Source organism: Sorex fumeus, unplaced genomic scaffold (genome assembly GCF_029834395.1).
Source record: "Sorex fumeus unplaced genomic scaffold, SorFum_2.1 ptg000008l, whole genome shotgun sequence".
Taxonomy (NCBI): Eukaryota; Metazoa; Chordata; class Mammalia; order Eulipotyphla; family Soricidae; genus Sorex; species Sorex fumeus.
The window spans coordinates 11,476,719-11,498,504 of record NW_026606065.1 but is presented as its reverse complement, the minus strand read 5'-3'; the positions used below and the strand labels follow the sequence as shown (position 1 = coordinate 11,498,504).

Here is a 21,786-nt window from a genome sequence, read left to right as displayed (position 1 = left end):
ATTATTTTTTCTTTTGAGTTACTTTAGATTTATTCTGAAAGAATACGAGAGTCAATTTTCCTGAAGTTATTTTTTATTGTTATCTCCTTTTTCCCATTATTTTTTGTCCTTTTAAATTGCTTTAGATTTGTCTAAAATAATTTAAGATCAGGTTTTCCTGAAGCAATTTTTGTTCTGATAATGAGCTTTTCTTGAAGACCAGCTTTTTCCATTTCTTCTTATTGGCATTACTGTGATGAAGTTAGTGCAATTGGTTTTTAAAAGGGAGGGGGGGGAGAAATTATTTAAACAACATAGCTGGTATAAATCTACCTTTGAGGAAGCACCTGGTTACAACCTCTACCTGAAACCATGTGTCTAAAATGATTGCTTCGTGCTTACAGAAAAACTTGGTATCCAGTCAAAGTTACTCCTATGGTTCATACTGAAAATCTTACAACCTTTCTCTAAGCAAACCAATTAGACATCTCTTCTTATAACGTAGTATAATGTGCTGTTAGTTATATTCAGCCCAGATATATGCCCTGGTTTTCATTTCCTGGCTAATCTAAGAATAAGACATTGTGAAAATCTGTGGAATAAACAAAGATACTCTTGCCTTTGATGATACCAGTAACTTCCTTACATTGAATATAAAATGCTTTCTGAAAACTTTTACAATCTGTTGTTCTATTACTTAGTCCTGGTTAAATAAATGTTACCAATTGTTTCTTACTAATAATGCTTTGTGTTGGATGGTATAAAGGCTTTATTGGGCCATGAGATAATCAACACATCACTTTTTATTCACAATTATCAACTCCCAAGGATCTCAGCTATTATGAGTATCTACAAATCCGACATTTTTGGCTTTTATGTATGAAGAATATTGAGCATTTCTTTGAGAAATTCTTTCCAAAGAAGTTCTAAATTAGTTATTAATTCTTATCATAGGAAGTCCTTATCATAGGAAGGTTTTTATGTTTAATAATGTTTTTAACGTTACTCAAGACGGTATTAGTGCATAAACATTGAGCACATGTGTGTGTTAAAAAAAAAACGCACTCACCATGTGCGTTTGGTGACCATGAGCTGCTTCCCCATCTCAGCCACTACTGTTAACCATGGCATGAAGGAGGGAACAGGGCCACCAAGCTCATTGGTGATCAGTTGTCATTTATTCCAATCTCTGTCTCTTCCAGACTCATACTCCTCTCATCCTAGTCTCACATACCCCACCCAGTTTCACTCTCTGCCCATTCCATTCTTACTCTCCCTGCCCCCATTCCTATCTCCCAGCACTAGTTAAGAACAAAACATCAAAGGTTGGGGGTAGTAATTACACATAGGTGAGATAGGACAATCAACATATGAAAATCCCTTCCTTCCAGGGAAACTTCTTCTATAACAAAGATCTCTTCCTGCTCAAGGGTAGAAATTTAGTCTCCTTTCCTTAGTCCATATCCACTTAAATGGTCAATTTAAATTTACTTCTTAATAATCTTTCTAGTCATTTTTATAGACAGTAGGAGATATATTAAGTTTATTAAGTTTAAAGATGTGGGGGAGGACATCTCACTGTATATTCGAGACTATAATCCTCAAGCCAGATTAGTCCTTCCTAACCCCCAGTCAGGTCCTTAACTAGATACTTCTTTTTGGGTCAAGGCAGAGTTTGTCCATGACCATGCTCCATAACTTATTATAAATTTTATGGCACTTGGCCTGTCCCTTTTTGATGCTGAGATAGATCATAACTGACCCTGGGTCCATCCAAATCCCTTCATCAGTACCCTCCTTAAGAGGTGCTAGGAACTAAGGGCAACTGAGGTTTAAATCAAGTACATATGACAGATGCCCAGGAGTAAATATTATTCAGAGTCAATTAACTCCCAAGTTGCAAAAGCATAGCATTAACTGTCTTCCTGTGTCTATACAAAAAGGACATTGCTCCAAAGTAAACTGCAAAGGACATAAGGGAAAGAGAAAAGCAATATTTCACTTACATATAAAAAATCCAGAGTCCTTAGAAGAATCTGACTTTAAAAATTACAGGGTCTGATTTGGGGATATAGTGGGAGGAGTGATAGCACAGCAGTAGGGCGTTTGCCTTGCACGCAGCCAACATGGCCGACCCGAGTTCGATTCCTCCGCCCCTCTCGGAAAGAGTATCTCGCCCGCACGGCAGAGCCTGGCAAGCTCCCTGTGACGTATTCGATATGCCAAACACAGTAACAACAAAGTCTCCAATGGAGACGTTACTGGGCCCGCTCGAGCAAATCGAAGATCAACGGGAGGGCCTTTACTTTACTTTTACTTTACTTAGTGATTAACAGAGGAAGCATAGCACAAAGAAGATAAAGGTGAATACCAAGGAAATGGGAGTGCCTTGGAAGCTTTGTGATGGGTGTTACTCAAAAAACCTAAACTCCTTGCAGCAGAGGAGAAAGGAGAAACCAATGTTACCCAATGCACATGCTGTATAGAGAAAAATAAAACAGAAGAATTAGATTCGTCATATTAACTTGTTTATTATCTCTGTATAATTAGAAAAATAATGTTACCAAAACACAAAGTAACTGTGTATTGGGTATAGTTGGGATATATAGATATGCTTTATCACATACTATACAAATGTTTGTCACTATTCACCATCACAATCATCCTGTTGTTCGTCGATTGCCTCGAGCAGGCACCAGTAACATCTCCTTCTTCCTAGCCCTGAGATTTTAAAAGAGCCATTTCAATGCTCTTTCAGGGTTAGGAGAATGAGACCCATCATTGTTACTGGTATTTGGCATATTGAGTACGACACGGGAAATTTGCCAGACTCTGCCATGAATGCGTGTCACTATTGTTATTTCATATTTGACCACAATGAACCAGAGAGAACCACAAGTGTTAAAATGTTTGCTTTGCACAAAACCAGCCCCATTTTAATCCCAGCACTGCATATGGTCCCCTGAGCACTGCCAGGAGTGACCCCTGACAACAGAGCCAGGAATAAGCCCTGAACACCACCTGGTGTGTTCCCTACAAAAGCAAACAAAAAATACTTTTACCATTAACGAAATAAAACAACATAAAATTATATTGCCCTGATCCTCTGTGAGCTGTATTACGGATTCACTACCAGGAGCTCACCATTCTACAAAGAAGAGATCATCGATGTCAAAAGAGGGGGTCAGCAGGGTGATACCATTTCACCAAAACTCTTCAGTGCCACCCTCGAGAACACCAGGAGATGACTGGAATGGGAAGGAATGGGAGTGAAGATAGATGGTCAGCAACTACACCACCTCTGTTTTACTAAAGACAATGTTCTAATAACACCAAATATTAGCCAAGCAGCACAAATGCTGACCAACTTTGACCATGAGTGTGGAAAGGTCTACAGCTGAATCTCACGAAGACAATGTTTATGAGAAACAGCCTCGTTCCTGATGTTCCATTCACTCTCAATGGAACTACCATCTCCAAATGCAACAGTTATGTGTACCTAGGTCGAGAGGTCAACATGACAAATGACCTGGCACCTGAGTTACACAGGAGGAAGAGAGCAGCTTGGAACGCCTTCAAGAGCATCGAAGAAATAGCTAAAAGGACGAAGAACCTCCGGTTCCAAGCACATCTCTTCGATTCCACTGTTCTTCCTGCATTAACATTAACAAGATGAGAACGCTATTGGGTCTCCCAAAGAGAAATCGAAAGAGCTATGCTTGGAGAATCACGTTTCACTCAAATGAGAGAAAGAATCCGGAGTTCCGACCTTCATCGACGATCAAACTCAGGGACGCTGTCTCGTTTGCCAAGGCATCAAAAATCAGATGGGCTGGACATGTAATGAGATTTGGAGACAACCACTGGACCAGAGCCGTTATGGACTGGATTCCACAGGACATCAAAAGACCGCGTGGCCGCCCACCTACCAGATGGTCAAACTTCTTCGTCAAGACACTGAACGATCAGTTTGAGGCTCTTCCTGTTCCTAGAATGAACAGACGCCATTGGGCTACACTAGCACGCGACAGGGACAAATGGAGACATTACTGGCGCCCGCTCAAGCAAAATCGATGATTAACGGGAAGTCAAGTGATCAAGTGACCAAGCCCTGAATTATTCACTCCAGCATATTCCAAATTATATGATGTCCCCACTTCAGGAGGTTTGGATGTATGAAGATGTATGAAGATCAAAAACATTTCTAAAATCAACTGTACATGTTCTGTACCCACTACTGAAACTAGGTGCACAGGAAGTGATGATGGAAGAAGGGAAGAAAATAGAATAGAAGCAAAAGTTGATGAGTAAGAAGTAATGAGAGGGGATCCAGGGAGAGAGAACTGTTACCAAGCTGCAAAGAATTATCTTTCTTCGGACTGGAAGATCGCTCTAAGGATTCGTGTGCATGCGTTGTATGTGCAAGGCTACAGGTTTTATCTGTAGCACCACATTCCCTGTCTTACCCCATCACTTCCAGGCTGTCCCACTATCAACATACACTGGATATTATCCCACCAATATTGCAGGAAATGGCCAACCATTTCAGGGAGAATCCCAAAATAATAATCTTTACTACTATTATAGTAAAATAATTCTCCTTATTTAAAGACCCCCCCCCATTTTGGTGGGATTATACAATGCTGTAGAACTCTATAAATAAAATCTCTACTATTCACATGAATGCATTAGCTGTACAGTGGTATTCATAATTATAATTTGACTGTAGTGTCTGGCATCCCATTAAAAACCAAATCAAGACAGCTTGGACTGGATGCTCATTTGTTTCTAAGGATTTTTCCTGAGGAAGCATTCTAAATTGCTAAACACACAAAGTTGCTCCCATCCACCTTAGACTTTGCTACCACCATCGCACCTGTGTGCCAACATTTGCAACCCACAGATTTTCAGAAAATAGCTTCTCTCACCTGCATGACTGTAATTGAGCATATGGAATATGAGAACATAAATTTATTTGAGCTGCTCCCATCTGCCAAATCACCTTCAAGTAAGTGATCCAACTGAAGAGACAGCACCAACTTCCAGACCTCCTGAGGTGCAGTCACGGATGGATGTGGGTCAGACCCTCTCATATGCTGCTCTGCATGTCAGGTCATAAGCTGAGAATGCAACTACCAGCCTCTTCAATAGGGCATAAAGGCTATAATAAGTAGCATCTTCTCACTGAATGAAAGCATTACTCTGCCGTAAATATATACTGTGAGAGGTAATTCAGAAAAATGTATCATTTCTTTTTTGTAAATAAATGCAGTTTCACAAGGATATTGTCAAATACTTTCAATGAGTAGTAAATCTCTAACAAGTAAATACAGAAATAAGAGAGCAAACCAAGGAAAGAAGGGAGAAAGGGAGAGAAATAACCTATCCTGCATGGGATGACTGGTGTCTCCCTTGTAAATTCTCAAAATCGTAAATTAAAATGAGATTACTTCCAATAGAGTGAATTGCATTCTGCTGTGATTGCCTTCAGCCCTTAAAGATGACTTATAGAGTTTCTCATTACTTGGTTTAGCACTGAAAGATTCTTAGATTTCTGGAACAAATAAATGTTTTTGTTTGTTTTTTCATTTTGTTTCGTGGGCTACGACCAGCTGTGTTCAGGATTTACTCCTGGCTCTGTACTCAGGGATAACTGGTTGGGCTCAGGGAACCATATGAGGTGCTAACGATCAAACTCAGATTGGTTATGTACAAGGCAAGTGTTTTATGTGCTGTGTACTATTGTTCCAACCCATTTGACAAAGACATTTTTAACACAGTTATCGAAGAATACACAACAAAAGAGCTTATGCTCCGTGGCTCTCTGGAGAAATTCAGCTGGTCAACAGTAGGACTCTCTAACTGCTAGGCAGACATACACATTGTGTTTTTAGGGTATTTTGGCCTGAAAGTCCAGAAAATCAATGAACAGGATACACCAGAATTTCAACCACTCGCCTTAGAAATTCAACTAGATCCAAAAAAGGGGTCATGTGAATTCATGGAAGAGTTTCACATAGTTTCATTGCAAGTACATCTTAGAAACACCACCATTTTCTCTCTGGCGTTACCTGTCTATTTACATGGAGAGTCTTAGTTGTTCCATCTGTCATCATAAGAAGTGATTCTCCCTCTGGGCTCGAAACAGGAAAATCACCACCAAACCTCTCCATGGTGTGAAGGAAGGCGAAACTATCACCCTTTTACCAGATCCTTCTAAGACCATGTAAGATGTAAGCCTGAGGCCTGTAAGATTTTTACCAAGCAACATCTGGACAACTTTGAAATCAGAGAGGAGGAAGTGGTTGAAACCAGGCCTTGCTTCTGGTTACTCTGTACCCACTGAAATTAGGTCACCCAAAAGCCTGATCGACTGCATAGAAAAGGTGGAAAGTCTTTGTAATCCCCAGGGGGACTTCAGAATGGAGTTCTCAGTGTTTTCTACCTCACATATCACCCCTCCCAAAGAGAAGAGCCACCCTAAGCTCAGAATAAAATCGAGCAGGAATTTTTTATTTGAAATAAAATACTGAGCATCTCATCATTTTACCACGGGTTCTTCTTCAGGGTTAAAGACACTGACCTAAATCCCATTTACTGTGCACTGAACCAAGGAGAGTAGCTGAAAATATCTTATTAGAATGTAACTGAAACCATAAATGTAACATTGCTATAACTAAACAATGAAATTTCTCCTTCAGTTTATTGCTAATAAACTACAATAACAGGACTAAGATATTTTACCAAAAAAAAAAGTTTAGTGGGTTAAAATCTGCCTACATCAATCTTCCAAGATTGATTCTGAAGAAGATATTTTTTGAAAAAAAATATTCGAACAGACAAATTCCAGATTTCAAGCAAAGAAATTAAAACAATAATCCAAAATATCCCCCTGACACAAAACCCCAGAGCCAGATAATTTCACGAACAAATTCTAAAAAAATATTTAAACATTACTTAAGACCTATATTTGTCAAACTCTTCCCCAAAAATTGAAGAACAGGAGATGCTTGCAAGTACATTTTGTGAAGCCGGCAGTACCTTGATACAATCACAGACAAATACATCACAAAATAGAAGAAAAAAATACAGATTAATACTCAGACCAACATCTCTGATGGAAAAAAAATGCAGATATCTTCAACAAAATTTTATTAAACTAAATTCAACAGTACATTTAAAGGATCATAAATCATGACCAGGTGAATTTTGTTCCAAGAGCACAAGGATAGTTCAGTTTATGAAAGTCACTAAGTGTTATACACTGCTTCAATAAAAAGATTGAAACAACATAATCATATCTATGACAGAGAAAATGTAGTTCATAAGCATTAACTCCCATTTTTTATTTTTTAAAATGGTAAAAATTAGTGTGGAAGAAACGTTTTTAAATATCATAAAGGCCATTGATGAAAAATCCGTGGATAACATCATACTCAGTAATGAAAGATTGAAAACTTTTCCTATAAGATCATATACAAGGTTTCCCACTATCACCACTATATTCAATATAATATTACAAATCCTACCTTAGAAATCAAACAAGTCAAGAGATCAAGAGAATTGTGATAAAGATAAACAGATAAACAACAGGTAACCCTGAATTTGACCAACCCGGGTTGATCCTTCGCACCCCATATGGCCCCTCAAACTCTTCCAGCAGTGATCTCTGATGGCAGAGCCAAGAATAGCCTGGAGGACCACTAGATATAACTCAAAATAATTATGGAAAAATAAATCCAAATGTTAAGAAAGAACTAAACCCTTTATTATTTGAAGATTATCTGATAACTACTTAGAAACCCTTGAGACTCCACTAAGAAATCATCAGCAACAACAAGACGGTATAGTAAAGTGGTTGTAAGCAAAATAAAGATATGTTGCATTTCCATATGTAAATAATGAAATAGAAGAAAAGAAATAATAAATCCATCCCATTTTCAATTTCATCAAAAAAATAATTAAATACTTAGAAATAAACTTAACAAGTAGGTGAAAGACCTATAAAATAAAATATTATAGAAAAAAGTGAAACTTAACTAAAACTGAGATGATACGTTGAGTTCAAGGAGAGGAAGTGTTAACATTGCTTTTGGGGCAGAGGCGGGTGTAGCATGGGGGTACATACCAGTAGTGCTCAGGGCTTACTCCTGGCTCTGCAGTCATGCACTCAGGAATCACTTCTGGCAGGCTCAGGGACTATACTGGGGTACTAGGGATAGAACCTGGGTGAGCTGTGTGCAAGACAAACGCCCTACCCACTGTACTATCACTCTGGCACCCTACTTTATTTTATTCATTTATTTATTTGTTGCTCTTTCGGTCACACCGGTGATGTACAGGGGTTACTCCTGGCTCATGCACTCAGGAATTACTCCTAGCAGTACTTGGAGGACCACATGGGGTTCTGGGAATCAAACCCGGGTCGGCCGTGTGCAAGGCAGACGCCCTACCCACTGTGCTGTCCGCTCCAGTCCCACCCTACTTTATTTTAAGGCAATTTACTGGGCAGAGAGATAATACAGAAAATAAGACACTTGCCTTGTATGCCATCAAACCTTGGTTTGATCCCAAGTACCGCATGTATTACTTTGAGTAGCATTGCTGGTCACTCATAAGCATAAAATCATAAATAGCAACTAAGCACCATCAGGTGTGGCTCAAAACCCAGGGTTTTTGCTCCCTCTAAAAAGGGGATAACAGTTTTCAAGTTCAACTTAATTTCTATCAAAATAACAGTGGCATTCTTCAAGGATATAGTGCACACATTACTGAAATTTGTATAGAACTATAAATACTCTACAATTGGAAATGATCCTGAAGAATTACACAAAAATTAAATTCAAGATGGATTAAAGACATATATGTTAAACTTGAAACCATAAAATACTGAGAGAAACATAAGCAAAATACTGCATGGTGTTGCCAACAGTGATGTATTTGGGAAATCAACTCCACTGGCAAGAGAACAAAAGCAAAAATAAACTGGGATTTCATCAAACTAAAACATTTCTGCACAGTGACATTAAACTATCACTAAAATGAGAAGACATCTTGGACTTGGAGAAAATTTTCATCCAACATACATTTGTCAAAGGGTTAGCATTTAAGATATATGAAAAACACATAAAACACAACAGTAGCAAAATAACATCATATACCGTGGTCAGAGGTCCACGAATAAACCAATTAGGGCACATGCCTAGGATAAACTCAACTCAGATTCAATTCTTCATACCATATGATCTCCCAGGCACTTCTGAATGTAGCCCTGGTGGCCCTTCACATGGCAGGGCCCACACAGCACTCTATCTTCTTGAGCCCTCAAATCAACGTAATTGGTTGCATATCAGTGACAGTGACCTCCGGGGTTCCTGAGTACCACTTGGGAGGCCCCCAAAATATAGTTGGGTAGAAGAGATGAATAGATACTTTTCCAAAGGATACATACAGATGGCCAACAGACATGTGTGGGGGCAGGAAAGGAAGCTTCTCATTACTTATCTAGAAATACAATTAAAGAAGCAGTGATCAATCGCTTCTAACCGACTTACAGTGGCCTCTGTCACAAAGATCTGAAAAGCAAATGTTGGCAAGGATTGTGGAAAGAAAGGGATGCTGAAACATTGTTGGTGAGAATGCCAACTCTTCAGTCTCTTTGAAAATCAGTGTGAAATATTCCCAAAATGCTAAAAAAAAATAGGCTTACAGAGATTAGTACCAGGAATTTTGCTCCATAGCTTGGAGGCTAGCCACACATGCTAGGGGAAAAGGGATCTCAGATAGAGAAGGGAGCACCAAATAAAGGGTGTTGGGAGGATCCTCCGAGGATGGGAGAAGCATGCTGAAAGTAGACTATAGACCAAACATGATTGCCACTCAAAATGCCTCTTTTGCAAACCACAACACCCAAAAGGAGAGAGAGAACAAAAGGGAATGCCCTGCCACAGAGGTAGGGTGGGATGGGGGGATGGGGGGTGAGCGGGATACTGGGACTGGTGGTGGTGGAGAATGAGCACTGGTGGAGGGATGGGTACTTGATCATTGTATAACTGAGACCCAAGCACAAAAATTTGTAAGTCTACAACTGTACCTCAAGGTGTTTCAATAATTAAAAAAAAATAGACTTACAATAGGATTCAGGATTTTCACTCCTAGGTATCAAACAGAAAATATAGAAAAACACTAATTCAGAAGGACATATGCACTTCTCTGTGTACTTCCATTGTAGCCTATTTGGGCTCCCAAGGAGTGCTCAGGGGGCTGAGGGATCACTATGACACTCAGGAACTGGGCCAGTTGTCTCGTTGTCTCATTGTTAGTGCCAAGATGGAGGGCTGACACTGAAAACCTCTAGGGCAAACATGGGGGCCTTTGGGGCCACACCTGGCAGTGCTTCAGGGCCATGTGGTGCCAGGCATCCCTGTGCTGTCTCCCTGGTCATTACTGCCCTATGTACAAAGGTCAAAGATATGGAACAAATCCAACTGCCTAACAAGAGGAGTGGATGGATAGTAAAGACAGGACATACATATGCACAATGGAATATCACTCAGCTATATGAAAAAAACTAAATCTTGCCAATTATGACAACATGGATAGAATTGGAGTGTCACATTAAGTGAAATAAGCCAGGAAAAAAACACAAATACTGGTTGATCTCACTCACATGAGTGCTAAAGGGGTAAAGCAATGGATCAAAATTAGGTGCTAGAGCAAGGGGTGAGGGAAAACACAAAAATAAAGTGATCCGTGGCTGGCACACGACCCACCCGGGTTTGATTCCCAGTATCCCATATGGTCCCCCGAGCACTGCAAGGAGTAATTCTTGTAGTGCAAAGCCAGAAGTAATCCCTGTGCATTGCCGGGTGTGACCCAAAAAGCCAAAAAATAATAATAAAATAAAAAACAAAGTGACCCAATAGATACAAAGAGATTTAGTGGGTGTAACTATTTGGGGTTTTTTTTTTGCAAGAAATGTAAAAGTGCCTCTAAAACATAGGCCATAATGTAAACCAATGTTACCTCAACAAAACTATGTGTAATAAAATCATCTGCACATATTTAAAATTAGTATCCTATAACAAAATTGTTATGTAATATAATCTCTGTTGAGAGTCCCTCCAGATATTACTGGTGATACTAGATCATCCAGGCTTCTAGGTCTGAGAAATTATCACTCTCTGAACTGGGATAAGCCTTCTCTGCTTAGCTGACGTCTTGTTAATGTTGTGTGTCATCCCTTATGGACTTGATACCATCCTCATAGCCCCTAGACTTTCCCCTGTGCCAAGACTTTCAGTCCCCACAAATGATCCTGTCCTTCTCCATCACTGAAATTGAAGGGAACTGACTCCTCACTCCTATTCCTATTCCTGCTGTGTCCATATCTTCACCCCTGCCCATGCCCTGCCTTGGACAAGGTGCTTTTCACATCAGGTCAATCATTATGATTGTATCTACTCTCCTCCTCGGACCTCATTGGATAGCTCGCCTCATTGTGAAAAACCACCACCCCCTCTCTGCAAACTTGTGCAGGAACATCCAAAAAAGCCTCCCTTCAGTCAGAGATCATAGTCAATTTTTTGTCCTGCGTTTCGCTATACCTGTCACCAATGTACTTGAAAGCATTCAGCACTTATCAAGTAAGTATTGAGTGCCTCCTACTTTCCTACAAACATCATGCAAGATGTTAGAGAGATAACAGAGAGCAGACACATGGTTCTTCATTCGAATAAAGAAAATAAGGAATCTCCCCAAAGGAAAAAAATTAAGCTAACTGGCACTCACAACCATTGCTGTCAAGCAGCTGTACTGGTGAGCAAAGAGACTGTTGTAGACAAAGTGGTCCGTGATGGCTCTCTGATGACAGATCTTAGGGATGAGACCTGCAGGGTGAAGAGGGGTCTTGGGAAGAGCAGGGAGAAAAGTGATTTCTCTGAGGAAACAGGACTGCCAGTGGCTGTGAGGCAGAAATAGCCCAGCTTGTTTGAGGGGCTGATTGGATGCTGTGGTGAAAGTGTGGGGCTCAGTGATGAAATCAGCATCTCGATGGGTCTGCCCAGACCATAGTAAGGAGCTGAGACTTGATTTCAGATTCGTGGAGCAGCCACTGATAGAGAGGAGAACAAAAATAGTATCTTTGGCAGGCATGTAGGGAAAACTAAGAAGCAAGAACAAAAGCAGACAGGCTCACAGGGGTTGCTTCAGCAACCTGCCCACCATGAAGTCCCTGAAGCCAGAGAGAAAGAAGTGAATTTGCGGAGTCTTTGAGAGGTAGAATCTGCAGATACAGCTAGCAGATACAATGATAAGGGAAATAACTGTGTCTATTTTGTTTTGTTTTGTTTTGTTTTGTTTTTTCTTGACCAATCCAACAGTGCTAGCCCTGTAGTGCTGAGCATTGAACCCAGGGCTTTACACATGCCAGGCCTGTGCTCTACCACTTTTCTAGGTGATAGGGCTCTTGAAGATGGAGGGGAAAAGCACGTCTGAGGTAGTGACTGACTGAGTGAAAAGGAGAGCTCTGTTTTAAAGGTAACCTGTTTTAAACTCATTGAGTTTATATGACTATGTGTCCTTCAAATAGAAATGCAAATCTGGAGCTCAGAAGGGTGTTCCGGCCTGAAGACATAAATTGACTGTGTTCAGCATAAAAATGGTATTTAAAACCCTGCAAACTTTTCAGATCACCCAGGGAAAAAAAGAAAAACTAAAGGGGACAGAAGAGAAAGGAAAGTTAGAAAATAGAATTTCTTAAGAGAACCAAATCTTAAGAATCCAGTATTTAAAGATTGAGTGTAATAGGAAGAATCACAGAAAAAAAAAGTACCCAACAAATTCATGCAAATCTTCCATAAAATGATTCTCAGACTTATAGAGGGGGTGCATCCAATTAAACCCCTTATAAGAAGTAAAAAATTATAATTAGCTTACTTAGTCTGTTATAATCAGTCTGTTAGTTCAAACATACACTCAGTGCACCTAACCTAACACACATCCCAGCTTAGCCCACTATACCATAAAAAACATTAGCCCTTAATCATAGGCCAGAAAAGAGGCAGAATCACATTATCTCAGCTGTACTTAGGGCTTCCTCCTGGCTCTGAGTTCAGGGATCACTGCTGGTGTGCTCGGGGAACATACAGGGTGCCAGGTATTAAATCTGGGTTGGCTGCATGCAAGGCAAGCACCGTTCCTGCTGTCCTATCTCTCCAGCCCCCAACAATAAATATTTATACTGACCTCCCTAAAACGCATGTCTTTATTCTCCATTCCCATAGAGTCATTTTGCCACTTTTCCGGTTCAAAGACACTCCCTGATTTAGCTTTATCATACTCAGATCAACCATGCTGCAGCCCAACTGAACTAAACTGTTCCAGAAAATATAAATTTACTTTCCAAACCTACCCAAGCTGTTTCACTGCTATGCCACTGGTCATCTGTTTCCCCCCCTACTTAAATCATCCTCTTCTGCTTCTCAACATGTTGCCCTTCTTTCAAAGCCTGACAATTCTATCTCCCAAGAAATCTCCCTTACATTCCCCTCAGCCAAATTTAATCAGTTTTATTATTTGAATTCCCACAGCAAATTATTTGTCATCTGCCACCATTTCTGTTTGACCCCATTTTCTGCTTTAATGATTTGTGTATAATATGTCTCCCTTCTTATATTGTAAATATCTTCAGACAGGAATTCTGTACCTCTCAATTTTTCCACTACAAATCAAAATATGTACCTTGCACACACTGGAATTTGAGGACGTGCCTGCCAAGCTAATACATGGGCGGTCTTAATTAACAAATTACCGTTTTGTGTATAAATCCAGTCCTAAACCCATAGCACAATCAATTTCTTTAACACTGATGGTTATCCACTGTCTTAACCTTTCTTTGAAACCACTTAGAAAAGATATAAAACTGTTAGAAGAGAAGAACAAGTATTTAGGTTATTCCTTTCCATAAAAAAAAAAATGAAGTTCTATTCTGCGTCACGGAAAATTAGAGCGTAGTAATAAAATGCGTCACCGGGACCTGTGGAATAATGATTTAGTGGAGACATTACTTTGCCTCCTGTTCATAGGTTCTAACTTTCCTCTACAGTACTTAAGCCACATGTTCTATTTCTTTTGTTTTTAGATTACACTGACAACGATTGGCTATGGAGACAAAACCCCCCTAACTTGGCTGGGAAGATTGCTTTCTGCAGGCTTTGCACTCCTTGGCATTTCTTTCTTTGCACTTCCTGCCGTGAGTATCTCTGCAAAAAAAAAAAAAAATTAAGCGACTTTAATTACATCTTAGAGGTTTATTGATATGGGATCTTTCACAATTGGATGTGCTGGGAATGTATCTACGTATCTGTATAATTTACCAGAATAACTTTTCTGACAAATGTTAACTTTCCTGCATGTCTACCATTGGGTCATTTATGAAGCAAGGTCTTTCCTTAGAGATACTTAACCTGATTTTATATCAGCTAGAGCTTTATGACCAAATAATAACCCAAATGGCATCACCTCTCAGTCTACTAAGACTTAACATATCTATAAAGATTTAAGTATCATCTTTTCAAACTGATCACTTCCTTTGTTATTGAAATGTTACTTAACAGAAAGCTGTGCACGAATGGACTATTTCCCTCTTTAGATCGATTTGAGTGAAACCTCAGGCGACCTTAAAAAGTTTATAATTATGTCAGATGATATATCCCTGTTGTCATCATCATTGATTTTTCGTAATGAGCAGCTTCTGCCTCTGACCAGAATGAAGAGCACATTTATCTTCTCCCAAGCTTCTGACTAATTTTTCTTAAATAGATGAGGCATGCCTCGCTGACCGTTACTTCATCCTCTTGTTTCTTTAAAGGCAGTCGGCCACAATATTCCATTTTGCCTCTATCCACAAACTCTTACTGTGTTTTGCGTCATCTCTCCTGGGGAAAACGCGTCCACAAAAAGACAGGTTGAAGCAGTGGCATCCATTATGCTTAAGGAACAGTAGCCTCAGTCTTGCTTCCAGACACAAACTGACGCAAACCACAGCCCCTGCCAAGCGGATAACGCAGAAACGTTCTGAAGGAAGCCGGAGGAGCATGGGGTTCTCAGCACTCCAGCCATTAGCCAACAGGGCTCCTCCTTGACCTGACTGTGAGTGCAGAGTTTCTCAAGCAGGGGCCCATACAGGCCTCCTATAGGTCTCCAAGATATTCTGAGGGATCCACCAGAGAAGAACATGGAAAACGGAAGTTAGGGAGTAGAGCAATAGTATAGGGGGTAGGGCACTTGCCTTACACACCACCAACCTAGGTTCTCTAGCCAGCATCCCCTGAACATTGCCAGAAGTGATTCCTGAGAACAGAGCCAGAAGTTACCCCTGGGCATCACCAGGTGTGGCCAAAAATTTTAAAACAGAGCCATAGCACAAGATCTGAGGACCACAGGAAAGTAGCAAGGTCCGAAGGGTACAATAGTCGGGAAAAGGTGGAGAAGCACTGATGGAGTGATGTGCTTGTATTTCCCGTGGCCAATGTCAGACTCAATGTGACCAGCCGGATCAGCCTATTCTGTACCTCACAACATCATGGAGAAGCAGAAAACATCCAGCACAAATTTGAGCTTTAGACTTTAGTTGGAACGGAAAGCCCCCTTACTATGTATTTTTGTCAAACTCTACCAGTGTCACTGTATCCATTTGCTCGAGTTGCTAGATAGCAAGGTACACTGAGTGGCTTCACAATCACAATCACAAATCATCCTGTTAATCGTCGATTGCCTCGAGCAGGCCCCAGTAACGTCTCCTTCATCCTAGCCCTGAGATTATATTCAAGGCTCTTTAGGAGAATGAGACCCATCATTGTTACTGGTATTTGGCATATTGGGTACGTCACGGGGAGTTTGCCAGACTCTGCCGTGTGGGCAGGCTACATTTGGTAGCCTGCCAGTTTGTCCAAAGTAGGAACTGAGTGGCTTAAACAACAAAATTCTATTGCCCTGGGTCTGGAGCAATAGCATAGCGGGTAGGGTGTTTGCCTTGTTCACGGCCAATGCGGGTTCAACTTCCAGCATCCCATATGGTCCCATGAGAACCACCAGGAGTAATTTTTGAGTGCAGAGCCAGGAGTAACCCTTGTGCGTTGCTGGGTGTGACCCAAAAAGAAAAAAAAACTATTGCCTAACAGTTCTAGAGTCTGGAAGTTGGAAATCAAGGAGCTAACAGGATTGGTTATTTAAGAGCCCTACGGGAAGAGTCTATTCCTGACAGCTCGGCTTGGCTTAGAAATGGCTGACACTCCCTGAGGCTGCACTTTGTCTTTTTTTGGGGTCTGTCTTGAACAGATTTCCCCCCACAGGACATGGGTCATATTGGATTAAGACCTATCCTAATGGTTTCACTGTAACTTGATTACTTCTGTAAAGGCTTTATCTCCAAATAAGGTCACTCGGCAAGCTACCGAGAGTATCTCGCCCGCACGGCAGAGCCTGGCAAGCTCCCCGTGACGTATTCGATATGCCAAACACAGTAACAACAAAATCTCCAATGGAGACGTTACTGGGCCCGCTCGAGCAAGGTCACCTTTGGTTCTGAGGATTAATATTTTGGAGGAACACAGTTCTGCCCATCACAATATACTTGGGTATGTTTCTTTATCACTGTAAAAGAGAAAGAAGAATCATTCAGAGAAATTTTGTGATGACAAATGTGATCATGAACACCCAAAAGACATGAAAGGCTGTTTTTATTTTTAAAAGCACTGTAGCACTGTCCTCCCATTGTTCATTGATTTGCTCGAGTGGGCACCAGTAATATCTCCATTGTGAGACTTGTTGTTACTGTTTTTGACATATCGAATACGCCACAGGGAGCTTGCCAGGTTCCGCCGTGCATACTTTTAAAAATGAAAAAAAAATTATCATAAGAAAAGTTTTCATGAAAGTTTACGTCTTGGAGCTGGAGCAATAGCACAGCGGGTAGGGCACTTGCCTTGCACGCAGCCAACCCAGCTTCGATTCCCAGCATCTCATATGGTCCCCTGAGCACCGCCAGGGTTGATTCCTGAGTGCAGAGCCAGGAGTAAACCCTGTGCATCGCCGGGTGTGACCCAAAAAGCAAAAAAAATAAAAAGTTTACTTCTTGCAGAGCCGGAGCGATAGCACAGTGGGTAGGGCATTTGCCTTGCACGTGGCCGACCCAGGTTCGATCCCCAGCATCCCATATGCTCCCCCAAGCACCACCAGGAGTAATTCCTGAGTGCAAAGCCAGGAGTAACCCCTGAGCATTGCTGGGTGTGACCCAAAAGGCAAAATAAATAAATAAATAAACTTTTTAAAAAGTTTACTTCTTGACCTCTTTGAGTCCAAATTTATGTTTCTTCTTGGGAAATGACTAAATCAAGGCAAGTCAAAAAACAACTTGCATATCTTGAGTTGATTTATGTAGCTCTTTCAACAAGTCAGAACAAAGACTCACTCAATAACCAGATTCCCTATAGGAAAATACTTGTAGAACAATGAACTGCAATCTTAAAACATTTTTTCTAAAATAACAGCACAAAATACCTGCTGCTTTTATATTTATACTTCTCCTTTTGTCACACATATAACAAATTCTGTGATAAAACAACAACACTAAGCAGGGGCTATTCAAATAAGCAGTGGTAGAAACCTGGGGATAGTTAGTACTCTATTGAAGTTGCTTGCCCAGCATGCAAGATTTGATTCCTGATACCACATGGTCTCCCAAGCAGGAGGTCCTGGGCGTTGCCTGAGGTTGTTCAGAAATCCCTTAGACCACAGGTTCTGAGCAGTATTGCGTCTTTGAGTCCTGGCACTGAACCACCAATGTTAGTTGAGAATTGTCAATAGGACCTACAAGTCTCCCGGTCAACCATTTTGGAGATATCCTCCCGCAACTCTCTCCTCAACACAAACAAGTAAGTAATTGAGTACAGGCTGTCCTCAGAGGAGAGCCTTCTGAGGCTAATTCGCAGCCTATTTTTTTCTGGAAAAAAATGTGTTTTTATTCTGCTAAATAACATCAAAATCCATTTGGGAAGATAGGTCATACCAATATAAAATTATATATTTTTTCACTTTATTTTTTTTTAATTTTTATTAGTGAAACATCATGAGGTATAGTTGTAGACTTACAAATTTTTGTGCTTGGGTTTCAATTATACAATGATCAAATACCCATCCCTCCACCAGTGCCCATTTCCCACCATCACGGATCCCAGTATCCCTCCCACCCCCATCTCCTCCATCCCACCCTGCCTCTGTGACAGGGCATTCCCTTATGTTCTCTCTCTCCTTTTGGGTGCTGTGGTTTGCAAAAGAGGCATTGAGTGGCAATCATGTTTGGTCTATAGTCTACTTTCAGCATGCTTCTCCCATCCTGGGAGGATCCTCCCAACACTCTTTATTTGGTGCTCCCGTCTCTATCTGAGCTCCCCTTTCCCCTAGCATGCGTGGTTGGCCTCCAAGCCATGGAGTAAAATTTCTGGTACTAATCTCGTCGCAGCCTATTTTTAACATAAAGAAATTTCTGATAGGTTGAACTAGTTCACAACACTTTGACGGATATAACCAACAAATTTAAATTCATAAGAAGCAAATTGGCATGCATTCAAAACATGTAAGCAGGGGTCAAAAGATAGTACGGCCTTGCACACAGACTACCTGGGTTTGAACCTCTGCACACCTGAACATCTCCAGGAGTAGGCCCTGGACATGCTGGGTGTGACCCCCTCCAAGAAAAAGATATGTCAGGACCTAGCCAGGTAGTGTGTCCACCCCCAGCAGGCCGCATCCAGCACAGGGAATTTCCCTGAAATGAGCACCATTATGCAAAGTTAAACTTGACCAAAGCTCTATTGACCAAACTGCACAATAACCAGACTGGAAAATAAAAAAAAAAAAGTACCTATTAAGTAAGCAGGATAGGGAAGTGGGAGGCAACCTGAGATATTGGTGGAGGAAAGTTAATACTGGTGGTAGGATTGATATCGAAACATTGCATTCCTGAAATTCTGTATTTCATGGGGCCTTAATAAAAAAAATTAAAAATTAAATAATTTTAAAGGATATTGCTCTTTTAAGCTAAAGGTTAGAGTTTAAGATGTCTTTCTAGGAAGAGTTTTATAATAAAGTGACTATATTTTCCGGTGCGAATTAAATTAATACATATTGGAATTTGCAAAGTTTGCTAGCATGGAATATTCCTTAACAATGCCAAGCAAAATAGACGTTATCACCGATTCCTTTACTGCATTCTCATACTAGGTGTTGAGTCCTCATCCTCTGAAAAAATATATGCACTTTAAAAAAAAAAATGGCCAACCCCAGGACCTGAGGCAGCTCCCAGGCTCTTCCCACGCGACTCCAGCAGCGTGCTTGGACCCGAAGGTCGCTGTCCCCTCTCTGCCCTCCTGGGGCTGCCTGGGAGCCTGTGCCCGCAGCCCCCACAGTGCAGAGCTGACTGTGAAGACCCTTCGCGGATGCCTCGGTACCTGAAGATTCTGGCCTTTGCTTTAAAAACAAATTTTTTTTTGTTTGCTTTGCAATCAACAAGCCTTCTTACCCCGAAATAATGATTTCAAAATATAGAGCTCCTTATGGTATAACAAATGTCTCCCTGTCGCCCCCCCCCAACCCCCGACCTTAATGTGCCTTAGGTTACTTGTCTCTGAATTGACTTTGAACAGGGAGAACTTTCCAGATTCTGATCACACAAATAAAGATCAATAGCCCGTGGGGAAAAAAAATGGCCAGAGGACCTGGGTTATGCTTCAAGTGATTTAAAAAGTGTGCCTTAAATGTTTGAGGTTCAATCCCTAGTACACAAAGAGGGGGAAAAGCTAGGCAGACCACACAATCTCCAGAACAGCACAAGCTACCAACTATGATGTCTGAGATTCAGTACAGCGTATTTGCCAAGAAGGTTAGTGGTGAGTTATGGGACACCTCTGTTTGGGATTCTCCCACCTGGAAAACCAGAACCAAAAAAGAAAAAAGCTAATTTTCAGGACTCTGCACAGGAGAGAGTTCTCCAAACCCCTCTTCCCAGGCTCCATTCTGGACCTTCACCGCCTGAGTCAATGAGCTCCCCCTGAGCTCACTCACTATCTGGCCAGTGAGCAACTCTTGTGCCCCTCCGTAAGTCGATGAATCTTCCTGTGCTCCTCCCAAGTCAATGAGCTCCTCTACAACAGGGAAGGACATCTTTAGGGCTCTAGCTTCTCTCCTGCAAGATGCACCTATTAAACTTTCTGGGAGACCAGGGATATAGCTCAGTGGTAGAACACATGCTTTGCACATGTGAAGCTGTAGCTGCATCCCTGACACTGCAATATAAAACTTTTAAAAAACAAAGACTCCGGGCCAGGGAGATGACTCAAAGGACTGGTGAGCATGCTTTGCTTATGGGAAACAAACCCAGATTCTATCCCTAATATCATCAATAGCACCCCACCCCAGCATCACATTCTGAACAGCCATTGAGCACTGCCAGATGAAGAAAACACTAAAGACTATCTTGCTATCTAACCTGTTTCTCAGGTGTGTCAGACTAGGCTCATTTAGTCAGGAAAGTAACTAATTTTTTTTATACACTGTCCTCCCGTTGTTCATCGATTTGCTCGAGCGGGCCCAGTAACGTCTCCACTGTGAGACTTCTTGTTACCGTGTTTGGCATATTGAATACTCTCGGTAGCTTGCCAGGCTTTCCGAGAGGGGCAGAGGAATCGAACCCGGCTCAGCCGGGCTGGCTGCGTGCAAGGCAAATACCCTACCACTGTGCTATCACTCCAGCCCAACTAAATTTAAATATGTAAAATTTTTTAAAAAGAAAACTTCTATTCTACCTCATATATAGGTAACACTTCTCAGCATACTACTACAAAGTTACCATATAGTACTGAAAAGTTAAGTCATGTTATCTTAGAAAATTAGCCATTTGGGTGTAATAATCAATATAAAACTGATTATTGTGTGCCTACTAAAAAGGTAGGCTTGGGAGGTGCTTGGGAAAACAGACAGTGGTGGAAGAACATCACTCAGGTGGTGGGATTAGTGCTGAAACCTCAAAGGTAAAGGTAAAGGTAAAGGCCCTCCCGTTGATCGTGGATTTGCTCGAGCGGGCCCAGTAACGTCTCCATTGGAGACTTTGTTGTTACTGTGTCTGGCATATCGAATACTCTCGGTAGCTTGCCGGGCTCTCCGAGAGGGGCGGAGGAATCGAACTCGGGTCGGCCATGTTGGCCGCTTGGAAGGCGAACGCCCTACCTGCTGTGCTATCACTCCAGCAACTTCATATAGTGTTTAAATAAAGTTAAAAAAAAATGAAAGCAGAAAAAAATTAAGAATGTATCTACTATTGTTGATATTTGAAGGGGTTGGCATATAAGTCATTCATAGAAAACATAGATGATTATAACAGATGATTATAAATCATCTATGTTATATATAACATCTTATGTTATATATAACATAAGAAACTTCATTTTAATAAACTTTCATTTAAATTCACTGAACTGTGTGCAAAGAGAGAGAGGTGGAAGGAATTGGAATGTAGCCATAATGAGACAATGAACAGACCTGGTCTCGTGATTGTGTTAAGAAATGGTCTGGCACAAGAGATATGAAGCCAATATTTGCCATCGACTAATATATGTTTCTAAGCAATGACGATGTGATTTTCAGTGCATCTTAGTGTGTTTGTCTGATGCTCATTTTTTTCTATGGGACCTGTCATGCTTCAAAAGGGATTCAAGCATGAACCTCTATTTATTTTTTAAAAAGCTAAAAAAA

The 21,786-nt window shown here is 40.9% G+C and overlaps 1 protein-coding gene across 1 annotated transcript in view; it reads left to right on the top strand.

Annotated features, from left to right (window-relative positions):
- Positions 1-21,786, top strand: part of KCNQ5 (potassium voltage-gated channel subfamily Q member 5) — a 609,327-nt gene that overhangs the window by 487,325 nt on the left and 100,216 nt on the right. Inside the window, 1 exon segment of the mRNA XM_056109768.1 lies at positions 14,120-14,230. Coding sequence (XP_055965743.1) covers positions 14,120-14,230 — 111 coding nt within the window.